The sequence below is a fragment of the Carex rostrata genome, chromosome 14 (assembly GCF_964058835.1).
Source record: "Carex rostrata chromosome 14, lpCarRost1.2, whole genome shotgun sequence".
Classification (NCBI taxonomy): Eukaryota; Viridiplantae; Streptophyta; class Magnoliopsida; order Poales; family Cyperaceae; genus Carex; species Carex rostrata.
The window spans coordinates 8,381,428-8,396,045 of NC_135931.1; the positions used below are offsets into that span (position 1 = coordinate 8,381,428).

Sequence of the window (14,618 nt, forward strand, 5' to 3'; positions counted from 1 at the left end):
AATAATTATACATCAATTTAAAGCCGAATTCATACTTAATTTTTTTCAGATTTTGCATAGAGGCTCTTCTTACTTAATTAACTTACAAAATTCAAGGGCTTTTACAACACACCCCTCTATATTAGTTTAAATCATTCTAAGGATTGATTTCTTACACAATCAACCCCAAATCTTAATTAAATTACTCATAGAGCCCCACCAGTTCAAGTTTTGGTAAATATACAAGTCAACCATATCACAGCAACATCTAAATCAGAGAGGGTAATTGCAAAATGCCGGCATAGCATCAAGCACCACAACAATATCACAATTTGGAGGTAATTAGCATCACACAGAAATTCAACAAGGCACCAGAAAAAGGCAGCACCAAATAGGTACTGACTCGCAACAGAACAACACACGGCATCAATGGTCAAAACAGGGAGGTAATGCCGCAACAAGGAAACAAGGAAACAAGGCAACATCATTGCTTCCGGGAAAATCAACAACCCGACAAGCAATCTCAACAAGTTAAAGCACTCAACCAAGACACAAGATCGACAATTTAGAGTCGAGTTTGAAGCAATTACCCGAATTAGCAAAGCAATAGAGAGGGGGGTGGTAAGTGGCCGGTACCAAGGAAGCACCTCGCTTCATGGCCGTCAACTAGCAAATTCACCACCACACCGAGGCAACAGAGAAATCAGAAGCACCAACAGAGTCAGCACCGGAATGCACCACCGAATCCTTAACGGGTCGGGTAATTAGCAACAACCAAAGGAAAATGGAAAAGAGGAGCAATGGCAGAAATTCTCAACACATGAGGGGAAATCAAACAAACTAAGAACCAAAAAGAGGAGGAAGGTTTTACTTGTACCCAAAGGAGAGCAACAAAGTCAAGGGAGGGCGTGGGTTTACTGACAGCCGACGGGATGGTGCGTACGGCGTTGAATAGGGAGCGGGAAAATCAAATTAGGGCCTTCTCCTGTAAGGAAACGAGAGAGAGAGGGGATTCTTGGGTGGAGCCGCGGGTCAGTGAATGAAGAGAGGGGCGCTAGGGTTTTTGAACGGGAGGGCTGGAGGAGGCGGAAAAGAGAGAAATGAGAGAGAGTCGGGGCTCCATTGCACAGAGAGAGAGGCAGAGGAGCGGAATGGTGGGGGGGAGGGCCTGGACCCGAAATTAAATTCCAATGGGGTTAATTCTTCCCTTGTTCAATTTAATTCAAATCAAAGCACGAGATGTCTTCAAGATTCGTGTTTTGATTAGATCAAAGGGGTCTAAACATTTAGAAGTTTACATAACTTAATCATTTGATTTAAAAATATGTTTCCTTTATAAATTCGAATTGAAGTTTCGTAATATTTTTATAATGTCGTACAAATATTTTCACATGTTTATAATTCGATTTTAGAATCCGCAAAATTCAATTTCAATTTAATATCTATTTATGTATGTGTATAATTATCTATTCAATCTCCATACTTAATTAATTAACATAATCCGTAACCTTTATATAATTTTCTTCGTACGAAAAACTCGTGTATTTATCCTCCTAATTACAACTTTATTTATTTATTTTTTTACACGAATCATTTTATTTTTAAATCTCTAATTTTTTTAATGTACATAATTTTATAATTCATTTATATTTCGAAATTTTAGATTTGTTTTAATCAGTCAGATAAAATCTGAACGCTCTTTAATTTAATTAAAAGTTTTATTTAAGCATAATAATCGATTTAGCAAATTAATTCGGTTTTAAAATTTCGGAATATAACAATTTATGACCCTAATTAAAACACATAATTAAATTTAATTTATGAAATATTATAGGATCCATTGCAGAAATGCAGTAAAAGTGTTGAATATTTATGGACTTGGGGTTAATATATATCTTTATCGTAAATAGATATTGTGTCTGCCTTAAAAAATGAAACAAAAAAAGAAAGATGAGAAAAAGACTTTGTGCCACTTCTCACTTGCAAAAACTTAATTATCATAGCTACTAACAAAAATACAAAAATGAAAAGTCAAACCATATCCACTTAAATACTTCGACGATTGTAAATTGGATCGGTGTCTGTTGCTTTTATTAGATAAAAATAATGTTAATTTTTTTCTATCTAGTTCAACTAATTAAAACGAGCAGATGAATTTTTTTTACTGAAAACTTTTAATTTCGACCTAAAGTCCCCTAAACATTTGTTATCTTTATTCTGGACAAATGTGAAGAAAATCAGGAAAATAGAGGATACTGGTATTCCTACAAGATAGGTAATGGTGTCAGTATTCAGTTTTGGAATGACAAATGGTTAAAGAAATTCCCACTATCCTCAGCTCATCCTCAACTGTATCGGCCTATCGCATTAATTTGTTTAAATAAAGAAATATCAGTCAAGGAGGTGATACTGTCTAGTTACCCATACAATATAGAATAGAAGGGTACTGGTTGGTATTTTACAAGAGGAATGGGGGCGTATGTGTATACTGTGTACATATGGGGCAGACAACCCTCTCTGATAAGTGATAACAATAACTAGCTACAATGGACATGGGACTCAGCAAGTTCTTCCACTATAAAATCTCTATACATTTGAGTTGATTTTAGAATTGTGATAACAGGAAATAGATACTGATCAAATATACCCTTACTAAAAAGAGATGGGCAGAGAATTTACATTGTCAATTTTGTCATCTAGAGGAAATAGCGGATCATCTCTTCATTCAATGCAAATATGCAAGGATATATGGTATTGGATGGGAGATTGTCACTCAGACAGAGACTTAATTATGTTTAGATGGAAATTTTTTGAGAGTATAATCCAATTTGCACACTAACCTTACCAACCTTATGGTAACAAGGTAAACATGCATTTCTCGTGCGTTTGGAAGAAGCAAGAATAACACTATTCTTTTGAGCTATTCAATATTTGAATGGTTCAAGAATAACATTAATCTACTATTCTTTGTTTGTCTTGTATGCATTAGCTCATTATTCTACTAACTCAATCAAAAGTGGAGTTGACTACTATTCTCAAATTTGATATTAGCTCTATTCTTGCTCTATTCCTTGTTTCATCAAAACGTACCTTATATATTTGTTTGTGCAGTCTATTGAAATTTGTGTAAAGAAAGCGTTGATGTTTGTTTTAATAATCACTCTTATAAAACAATGAGAAATATTGTTGTACTTCTTTATCTCTCTGGCACAATTTTGGATAGAAAATACAAAGGAATCACAACTTATCTCTATTTCAAATGTTGGGACAGTCTGACATGCTGAGTGAAAATGATAATTTGGGCTTACTACCAGTACAAATATAATAGCGCAATCAAGTGCTTCTAGCTTATGAAAATTTGATATTTTAATGGCAATTTGATGAGCTATGTCTTAGAGAATGTGAACTATAGAAGTCACTGTACTAGCGAAGTGAACGCGATGTGTTTTGCTTGCTGTATTGCATGGATGATGTAATTTAAATTAGCGGGATTCAAGCTTTTGAGAGGTATCGGTGATGTATGTTATGGGAGTGAAAACTAGTGTTGTAAAAAACGTCTCTTTAGGCCGATTAATAGGTCGATTAGTCGTTGGTGGTGATCAAATCGCTATAGATTTTTCTGACGAATCGACCGATTATGACCGATTATTTTCGATTAATCGCTTGACGGTACCCTGTCCGTCCGACGACCACATATCGTTATTTACAACACTGGTGAAAACAGCTGAAACATAGTCTTTTAACAGGAGCGGAGCCACACTTTCAATTCATAGGGAACAAACGTAAAGAACAATCAATCATTATAAAATTTTATGCTACAAATGAGAGTTAATTCATAATATTTTACACTAAACTGTATAAAAAATTATATATAATTACATAAATTTTGAAAATAAATAGAGTCAATTGACCCTCATTCTTTGTACGTATCTCCGCCACTAATTCTTGGGATCCTTAATTTGTTTGACCCCCCCATTTGTTTAATGAACCTCTGGCCCGGGTTCTTGAAATCCTTAATTTGTTTGAGAAGATTGCGTACCAGAACTGAGGAATGGTATTGGATTTCCAATACAAATAAGTCTTGCTCGGGAGCTGCTTGTTCATGAGGCAATGAGCGTGTTGCTAAGTCTTAACAGCTATCGGTTTGATTTTCAGATGGGTATTATTCGGCATTTAACTAATATTACTTGGGATGCACTCGGTGTTTTATTTCATGTAAAAGAAACGGAAAGCATTCTAGCCGTCTTTTTTCGAAAAAAAAAATACAAGCTTTTCTTTGTTTATTAGCACGTTTCTTTTCAATAAAAACAAAAACATGTACAAATCTCTATACAAACATTCTCAAATAATATCTTATTGTACTGTACCTAATTATTGGACTCCAAATATATATATATATATGTGGGACTCCTCATCCAATCGTCTGTCTGCATGCCGACAATTGCGAACTGAGATGGACAACATGGAGTCCGGATCATTGATTCATTCAATAAAATAATAAATGACAGTACTTCGGTGTAGCAACACTACGCCCATAATAGTGAACATGCAGAATCCTTACGGTTCATGAAGACCGGGCCTAAGAAGGAGCCGCCGGCGGACCTGAAACCAGACCCCTAACAGCCACAAAATTTCAGCTATAAAACATGTTTCAAGTCCGCCTTTTACTTCTTTTCTTTTCCCTTTATTTTTTTTTTCTTCCTGTCGCACAAATCCTCCCCCGATCTCTCTCACTCTCGCTTCCTTCTATATTGGAATTCGACAAGTTTTCTTTAAATTTCTTCTTCTCAATAGTTTTGTTGTTAATTCTGGTCAATTGTGCGAGTATATCGACTACCTTGAGGTGGATATTTCGTCCTTTTTAGGCGAGCAGTTCCCAATTTGGGAGGAATCGCACTTGTCTTGCTTGGCGAAGTGGGTATTTTTTTAAATTCGGTGAAGATTTTGGGACAGAGGCGGACTCCTGAGGGAGTTTTTGGTGCATGGAGTACGATCCCTCAGATAGCAGCGGTGAGTTTTCTTCTCCTTTTTTTTATTTTGATTGATTCGGATCTGTTTCAGTAATTTAAGCAGCTATTTGAGGTTATGAGGTTTGTTTTGGCGATTTTGGTTCATGGATTTGATAGTTTAGCTGTCTTTTCGATTGGTATGTAGAGAGGCTCGAAAGTTAGGGTTACCAGGTCAATGAAATTAATTAGGCGAAAATAATTTCACTTTGCTTTTTTTTTTTGTTCTGTGTAAAACCAGCAATATGTTTATGGGGTTATTGTGTTAGTTTTGGTAGAGTAAAGTAGAATGAAATTATCTATTTCTGTTTAAAGTTAGGGTTTTGCAGTATCTATAGATTTGCAGCTCTAGATGGCCTCTACATGAGAGCAATTGTAGTTTCAATACTGCTGTATTAATAAATTGGTTCAATTGATTTTCATTTTGAAGGAGAGTGATTGATCACACCATATAATTTCTTTTCATTTATTCTATAAATAAATCCAGCATGAATTGTTGTTTCAGCAACAATATAGTTTATACCAATCAGCATGAAAATAGCCACCGCAAAACTTAACATTAGTTAATATCAATCATGCCCTGAGAACTTTCCTTATATCCCTTTCCTCAATTTTGCAATTTTCTGCATTTAACTACAGCTAAACTCCAGTTAATCCTCAGCTTTTAGTCCTTAACCATCAGTTTAGCAACTAACATGGAAAGATAAAAAAAGGAAGAACCAGATATTGGAAGCTATATCTTTGCATGCCTGTGTAATTATAATTGGTACTAAAATGGGATGCAGGGACTGATGATGACTTGCCCCCATCATATCAGAACCGAAATGCAAGGGGGGGCCCACGTGTCAGTGGTAATGGTCGGTCAACAGCCGTAGTAGGTGGTGGTGGGCCAGGGTCATACTCACGTGGTGGTGGGACCCACAGTGACATGGAGTCTCAGATTCACATGCTTGAGCAAGAGGCCTACTGCTCTGTTTTAAGGGCTTTTAAAGCCCAGGCTGATGCCATCACTTGGGTTGGTATCTCATTAGCCTTTTGCTCACTCTTTTGTAAATTTTATAATGTTATCCGAAAACATTGGAAATGCCATCTGTTCCATCTGCTGCTGATTTCTTCAATATTGCCGAAACTATCTTTCATGCATACATACCTTAATTACTGCTGCTAGCTAATAATGGTAATCACTTGTACAAAATAATCTTCCTGCAATTAATAGTATACGACATTAACGCTCTACAATTATTGTTTTTTTGTTGTTTATTTTTTCAGGAAAAAGAAAGTTTAATAACTGAATTAAGGAAAGAGTTAAGAGTCTCTGACAAGGAACACCGTGAACTCTTGGGCCGTGTCAATGCTGATGATATCATCAGACGAATAAGGTTCTTTTATTTAAATTCTTTATTCTGAATTACATTTTTGTTAGTGCATTTTGACCAAGTAGTAAAATAATTCATCTGAGCAAACTAATAATTGCAACAAAGACAAGTGCAACATGCTATGGTTAGAGTTGTACTCGTCATTTGGAGATACTATGGTCTTCGACTAATACCGAACCGGTTTGAAGGCTTCAATAACGCAGAATGATATGCTAACTGGGATGATTTCCAGATCAATGGCATGAATGGAATGATATTTTTGTATGCTATGTCCACTCTATTGGTAGAGAGCTGGTAGCACCTATATAAATTGTTAGACTTACGAGAACCATACTGGTCTAGTGTGCTTCTTGCAATACAAAATCCTGCTATTTCCAACTTAAAATAGTGTGACGGTTAATAGGGAGTGGAGGCAAGGAGGTAGGGCGCAAACAAGTTTGGTTGGTGGGGTGCAGCCTGGTATGGACCCAGTGCCCAGCCCAACTGTGTCAGCTTCCAGAAAGAGGCAGAAGACAGGTTCTCAGCCAATGGCCTCTCTATCTTCTGTGCCTACATCCATGGCCACACCCCCAGCTGCTGCATTGCATCCCCAGCCGCCACAGCCTCCACCTCCAGTTGCAGTACCAATGCAACCTTCAACCTCTTCTGCCGCTAAAAAGGGGGTTCCACCCCCATTTTCCAAAGGAAAGAAGGCTAAACCGGTATGTTGCAGGGACTGTTGTAGCCTAGCCAAGTCTGGTTTTGAACTAGTATGGTTGTAGATGGTCTCTGTGATGGTTGAATTTGTTGACACAATTATGCTGGCCTATGTACGCCATGATTGTAGTAGTATTGCTCCACAAAATGAAGGAAACAGTTACAATGTGGAATTGTACGTCCATGTCAGTCGAATTTCTTTTGGTAACACTATTGTATTACGTTTCACAACTAATATAAATTTTGGATCCACTGACCAGGTCAAGTGAAGATGGACATAACTGTCTGATGACACTGCCAGTGTTTTCATTCAACTGATTGACAAGCAAAAATAAAGTTAATTAGACTCTCCTGAAAGAACATACAACGTCATTGTACTTTCCAAAAGACTAATCACTAGTTCTCTTAAGTTACTGACAAAGATCATGTATTGAATAGTAAGAAAATTATAGTTATCCATGGTTATATTTGTGGTTGTTATCGATAGGTGAGCAATTGTATAACAATGGTCATGAACGTTTTACTTGCAAGAAAAACAATGTTGTGATCTTTTTGTTTTAGCTAATGCAAAAAACACTACTTTTCACATATATAGGGGCAGAAACTGCCATCTGGAGTAAAGACGATGCCTTACTCTTCGGCAGGGCCCAGCACCAGAGGACCACCAGGAGGCAGCAGGAGTGCCTCGGGTGCACTTGCCACAAGCGATCATGCAGAAGCAGCTGCTCCGTATAACCCCCTAATAGGCCGTAAAGTTCGGACCAGGTGGCCAGAGGACAATAGCTTCTATGAGGCTGTCATAACTGATTACGATGCTGAGAAGGTCTATCCTTTTACTTAGATTTTTTTGTAAGTTTGTCTTCTCAAGGTTTAACAACTCCAAACAAAAAATCATTCGAGGATTCTAAAGCTATTGAACAAGTCCAGAAAAGGTATTTATGGAGTTAAAAGATTTAAGATCAAGATTAAAAGATATGCTGCATTGACATGTGTGCACTAGGAAAGATTTATGGTCTTATTGAATGAAAAAAAGCAGTCCTTTTATAAATTTACAAGAGCTCTCTACACTATCATTATATGCAAAATTGCAGCATATGTTCAGCCCCACTTCCTTGGCCTAACATTTTTGTATTGAAGCAGTCTTTTGATGTGTGGATAATACATGATTTAGCAGTCGAATCATTAATTTTATAATGTTTTGTATCTTTGAACTTTTTTTTCTAAGATCTCTTGATGAAGGATATCTTAGTCGTATTGTTGCATGGTGGAGGGTTTGTGACAGATACCGAACCCAACTTTACCACGAGTTCGATACTTCAAAGGAGCATTGACCTCATACTGAACCCAACTTTACCAAAAACCTACATTATTGGATCTGACCTGGGGCCGCCCTTCTAGACTTGAAGTCAAAATCAACCAACAAGACCTGAATTGGCATGTTTTTCCTATTCCAAGTATATTCTTTACCTAACATTTCCTGAAATGTTAACAACACAGGGACTTCATGCGCTGGTGTATGACATGAATACTCCAAACGAAACATGGGAATGGGTCAATCTTAAAGAGGTTAGGGCAATTATAACCAAAAAAACTTGTATTCTTAAAGATATAGATTTTCATTAATTGAATATCAACTTGGAATGTAGATATCGCCAGAGGATATTAGATGGGAGGGAGAGGACCCGGGCATCAACCAACAAAGGTCAGGGCGTGGTGGAGGTGGGCCTGCGCATGGTGGCGTCAAGAAGTCAATGGGCCGTGGTGGTGGGGCAATGCCAGGTGGAGGAAGAGGAAGGGGCTCCCTGAAAAACATGCCCAAAAAGGATTCTGTTATTCCCCCATCCCAAAATGGGATTGGCAGGAAAAATCCTGATGATATTGAAATCCTTCATACTGAAACCCTAATCAAGGAGGTAATGTTTATTGTAGGAATTTTTAATATTTGGTGTCTTTCAAAGCTGCCTATGTTGTTTCCATATTTTTTTGGGTTAGGGTGTACTAAGCTATTAAGCATGACAGAGTTTCAAAATAAAATATAGCAATAATGGCCGTTACAGAGTTCCGATCTCCTAAAGTAACCCAATTTTTTAGTTTAGATCTGGACCGTCAGATTCGAATCAGACTGTCAGAATAAAGGGGCCCCGTACGCTCCACGTTGGGATGGATTGGCCCGGATTTGAATCGGACGGTCCGGATCTGAACTATCCGGACCCGTCGTTACAAAGGAGAGAAAAAGAAAGATAGCTGAAAAGAAGTTGATTTGCCATTGCAGTTTTTTATGTAACATTGGATGTCTTTGTCAGGTTGAGAGAGTTTTCAGTGCAAACCACCCTGATCCTTTGGAGATAGAGAAGGCCAAGAAAGTTCTGAAGGTAATACTTTTTATGTGGCTACTATTTATAATTAACAAGTTTCGTCAAAATATAGCTTCATTTTAGTTGAGTTAAAGAAAATTGGGGGATGGTATTTATACTCTTAATTGGATTTATTCAAGGGTTGAGATCCATTGACAATGCAATCTTGACAATTAACAAAAATAACTTGCAATATTGAAATTTAACCTTTGGAATGTAATATGTGCTGCATTTATATTGTGCACAAGAAAAATGATAGAATTTGATGCAATTTTGGTTGTTTATCAGATGACTTAAAGTTGCAACATTATATAAAGGCATTTTATGGAATGTCAAACAACATAAATTGCATAAAAAATTTAACACACAAACTAATTCACAAGGCAACACAGCATGTCTATGTACTTCTCTATATTTTGAAAGGTGCGTATTTATTGACAATGGATTACTTTGACAATCTTGACAATTGTAAAAAGAACCTGTAATTTTCAAATTCGTCTAGTAAAATGTAATCTATGCTTCATACACATCTTATACATGAAAATGATGAAATTTAATGCAAAGTTTTATTGTTCATCAGATGATAAAAAATTTGCAACGGTTCATATTTATGACATTTTAAAGAGTAGGGTTATGATGCACCATTGGTTTTAAGCTTTAATCATGCTCTACATCCTTTTCTCCATTTTTGAAGTCCGAACAGTTGATTTGAACCACTCAACATGATCTTTTATATTTTTTTGGAATTCTTTTACTTATAGGTACAAAATCACTATTTTTTGGGCAAGTATTTGCATTAAACTTGCATCTAAAAAAATAGTTAAATCATTCCAAAAAAAATATAAAATTTGGTCTGATCATGTTGAGCGGTTCGGATCTAGTGTTCGAACTTTAGAAATGGAGCATGATTGGAGCACAATATCAATGGTGCATATTAACCCTACATATTAAATTGCATGAAAATTTGGTCCGAATCAATCTATAAATAACTCGTGGCTATAATTTTTTTTTAAAATATTGACATGATTTGAGAAATTGTTGTCAAGGATGTTAAGATACCATTGTCAAGTGATTTTTATTTAGTTCGAAAACTTTTAAACCTATATTTAAAAAAAATTAATCAAGATAAGCATTGTCAGAGGGGATCCTGTGAAAGAAATATGTTTATCCCTCAAACAAAGCAGCCCCTCAATTCTGCTATAGTTAGCAACTGCTCCACATAGAAGTAATTAAATTAAGAAAGAATATAAAAATAAAAACTTTCTGACAATAATGTTATAAACGCTTTATGGATATGGCAGAATCTTTACTACACCATTTGATTATAATTCACTTGTTAATTCTGAAAGTAAAGACCTACGGGCATTGTAATGTTAAAAAAAAAAAAAAAATCTGAAAGTAAAGCTATTGTACACAAATACTAGCTACTCAATTTACAACAGAATTGAATCATTTTGTACTAATTTACATTAAGATTTCGAGTTCTGTATGCACCTGAAAGTGTGAAACAACAAAAACAAAAATTAGTATGTTTCTGCAACTGCATCATTTATCTAATACTTGTATTTGAGGAAATTGCAGGAGCATGAACAGTCGTTGATTGATGCAATAGCAAGACTGGCTGAAGCATCAGATGGTGAGAGTGGTAAATATTAATTATTTTAAAGTGGTTGCTGTTGACTCATCTTTTTAGATTTTTAGTAGCTGCTGCCTTGATTTCATCTCACAATTATTATCAACACTCTCTCTTTCCAGCTTTAGTGTACTGAGTTTAGTTGTGTAAATTATGTTTGTTTCAATTTGTTCCCCTTTGGATAGTGGCAAGGGAGAGTATTAGAATATTTATAATGAGCTTTTAAAGTTTTTGCCTTTCATAACGCTGGGATGTATTTTATTTTGTTCTCTTTTCTTTCTTTTCATCATTCCATGGAGATAGTTTTTTCTTCCAAAAGAGACCACTTGACTTCTTATTCGCTTTTCTTTCTTTTGATGGACCTGTAAGAAAAAAGCCATATATTTAAGATTATAATTTAGAGTTTTATTTTGATGAAGGGGGTGGTAATGGACATCCTATGGCCATTGATGGAATTGGAGCTAGTGATGCTCACCTGTAATTCCTAAGGAGAACATTTATGGATATCATCTGATGGATTCTTTTTCTTATTATGTAATTTCTGGCTAGGGTAATATGAGTTGTGTTTTCTAATGGTTGTTTCTAGATATTGTGGCACTGTTTAGGTTTATTACGTTTCTGTAGAGAAGATATTGTTATATTGGGCTAGGCCCTCTAAATTTTACTGTAACAAATTTGGTAGCTGCGCTGACCCTGTATATTTATTTCCAATTTTCTATTGTGTCTACCTTTACTGGAGGAATGTTGGCAAGGAATCTACTTTTGAGTTTAATTTTCTCTATAGAAACAGTTAAAATGTATCTTTATCGTGATGTTAACTAAAAAGCTGAAATTGAAAACTACTGTTAAGCCATTAGATTTAAAAATGAACCTGAAAAAATGAAGAATTGTAGTTTGATGAATATAACAACAAATTCATGTGCTTTGATTTACAAAACACTCAAGTAAACAAAAAGGATACAATAATCCAAGTGTTGATAAAAAGGAAACTAACCAGTCGGGTAGTCACATGTGTCAAGTTTGTTCTGCCATTTTTTTACCAAGTCTGGGTCCTACGCATACCTCACTGTTTGAGTATAAATCTGGACTGTCCAATTAGAATCTGGCCCAAGCCGGTAATGCACGAGGTCCCTTTAAGATTTGTGCTAGTATATAATGGACTAGATTCAAACTCACCGTTTTGAGGTACCTTAGGTGATATGATCTTCTTTTATACCCTCTCATTCCCCTTCGCATACTGGGTCAGGAATCTCAACCTTTAAGAGGAACTGCAACTCACAATTTTTTATTTATCAATAGAAGGGTTTTCTTTTATCAATAGAAGGGTAAACAAAAGAAATAAAATCAAGGTTTGGATTTGCCAAAAGAGAAATCCCAGTGCAAGTATCTGATTTTAGGAGAACCTTGCCAAACTAAAGATAGAAAACTGCAATTGAGATTATCAGAAAATTGGGTACAATTGACCAGAAAAAGTCCCAAAAATCAACATGTTCCTTGAAATTAAAATGAGCTAGTTTATTTTCAACCTTGTTTGAAGTTTGTAAATGAAGGTTCACCACCAGGGTGGCATGATACAGTTTTCAAAAAGTAAAGCCAGTTGATCTCTTAAGTTATACAGACTGAAAAGAATCCAAGCAAAAATGGTTGCACACAACAATCTACACAGAAATCTTATACTATACTTTTTAACCCAACAACCTAAACTATAAAGCAAACAATGAAATTATGAGACAACAGAAGGAAAATAACCTCAGGTCTTCAATAAGAAGAGTCCAATCTATTGAAGATAAAACTAGTTATGCTCATTAATACCAACAAAAAAAGGACCGATCTACTCATACAGTATCACAGGAGAATCCACAACTCTAATAATTTTCTCAAATTAAAGAAGATGAAGTAATTATACACATCATAGTTCCAAAAGACAGCTAACCAGAGGAAATCATAATTCCCGTGGAATCTCTGAAACAGTTTATTAGAAGTTCTCAGTTCTCAGTTCTGACCGTGGTTTTAAACTTCCCTAAGATAGATCTAAGGTTATTTGGAAAGGTTGATGAAACTTTGATGAAAAATCTTTGTTTCTCATTGTGTTCAGATACATCTCATAAATTTTAAGAAAGAATCAGTACTTAGAAAATCAAATAAAGAAAAAACAGAACAAACAAAGAAGCGAAGATAATGCTGGCCTAACCACTAAGAACAGATCCTGAGTTCCTACCTTACTATAATAAATTGGGCTCATCCAAACTTCCAAAAAGAAAGTAAAATATTATTTTCATATTGAGTTGAGCTAGTGCTAAATTTGACCTACAGCCAACAAGGCTTATTTTCAATTATAAAACTACCAAAAATTATGTTATTCTCTATGATTACGATCAGGATGCACTCAAAAGAAACTAATTGAAAATACAAACTAAAATCACTACAAAAGAACAAGGATTAACAGTAAAAAGTTCAGATAACGAGGTAAGTACCTGAAAGAAGCCACTCTATCGCCAAACAACCACAAGAGTCCAGATCTTGTCTGTTTAACCTCATTTCCATTAGGCGACAAGAAAAAAGCAAAATTATACGGAAGTAATTGTGCTAAAAAAAAAAAGGCGGAAACCTTAAATGGTGTCCATGGAAGAGCGAGCAATCGAACGCCTCCATTAGAACTCACATTTCAATTTTCTCCCTTTTGGAAAATTTGGTGAAAGCCCAATTGGGAAAAGAAAAATAATTTGTTTCTTAGAGAGAGAAGAGGGGAGAATTCTTTTTTCTCTAGGTTATTTTAAGATTATGTGGTGCACGCACAGAAAAAAACTATGACATATTATCTGATCAGTGGGCACCACATCTTGAACCTTTTCTCAACTTCTGGGACTGGGGCCCATAGTGCTTTCTTTGCGTACGGTTTTACTCCGAATGCACGGGATAAATTTATCTTGATTGGCGAGTAGATACTCGATAGTCGATCTGAGATATCTCAACTCTTGCGTGACCGACGTGTCCGATGCCTATTCGGGGGTGATGTAGGGGGTCAGTATTATGTGTGCTTTGCGATTCGTGCAGAGAGTATTTAAACGGTTGAGATTTTCCAAAAAGTCACGCAAAGTTTGAGATATCTCAGAGGATACGAATTCATAGTCGATAGGATTTGAGAGAGTTTGGCCGGTTTCTCTCCGGACTGACTTCAATGGATGACTCCAGTACTCTGATCAGAAACGGACCACTCCTGCCCAAATAAGAATTCATGGTATCATAAAATAACGGATTCTGATCGGGCGGTCGGATCCAAACCCGACAAGTCTTTTCTTCGAGGAATTCGTATCCTCTGCATTAACTAATTTTTTGAGTTAATGTATCTGAATTGTTGAATTTATTTTAAAATTTGTTAATTGATGTTTAAATCTGCACTAATATTAAAAACTGAAGCCAGATTAGTTCCATCTAAAGTCATACAATCCATATATATTAATTCAAAAGATGCTCTTTTGAGTTAATGCAGACGGTGCAAATTCATTTCAACAAGGGATCGAATCTCCTGCCCTTCTGGGAGCAGGAATTTTCTGCTCCCAGAGTCACTGTTAGT

General features: G+C 35.9%; 1 protein-coding gene and 1 long non-coding RNA gene across 6 annotated transcripts; one reads left to right on the forward strand and one right to left on the reverse strand.

The window, feature by feature from the left end:
- The first annotated feature begins 4,611 nt into the window (after nt 1-4,611).
- EML3 (Emsy N Terminus (ENT)/ plant Tudor-like domains-containing protein) lies at nt 4,612-11,755 on the forward strand. 4 transcript variants are annotated; one of them, XM_078314668.1, is made up of 10 exons: nt 4,612-4,989; nt 5,771-6,000; nt 6,255-6,364; nt 6,765-7,062; nt 7,653-7,880; nt 8,555-8,623; nt 8,704-8,970; nt 9,361-9,429; nt 10,993-11,056; nt 11,464-11,755. In XM_078314668.1, exons 1-10 carry the CDS (start codon nt 4,962-4,964, stop codon nt 11,523-11,525), a joined length of 1,425 nt encoding a protein of 474 aa, XP_078170794.1. In that variant the 5' UTR covers nt 4,612-4,961; the 3' UTR covers nt 11,526-11,755. The 4 variants fall into 4 exon arrangements, with proteins under 4 accessions (XP_078170794.1, XP_078170795.1, XP_078170796.1 ...); XM_078314669.1 differs by having other exon boundaries at nt 10,993-11,047; XM_078314670.1 differs by having other exon boundaries at nt 4,644-4,989; nt 5,771-6,004.
- On the reverse strand, nt 9,896-13,926 carry LOC144565040 (uncharacterized). 2 transcript variants are annotated; one of them, XR_013514821.1, is made up of 3 exons: nt 13,519-13,840; nt 12,221-12,300; nt 9,896-10,905 (listed from the first exon to the last, which is right to left on the reverse strand). It is a non-coding gene; the product is annotated as an uncharacterized LOC144565040 (long non-coding RNA). The 2 variants fall into 2 exon arrangements; XR_013514820.1 differs by lacking the exon at nt 9,896-10,905 and having other exon boundaries at nt 11,925-12,300; nt 13,519-13,926.
- Nucleotides 13,927-14,618: the final 692 nt, after the last annotated feature.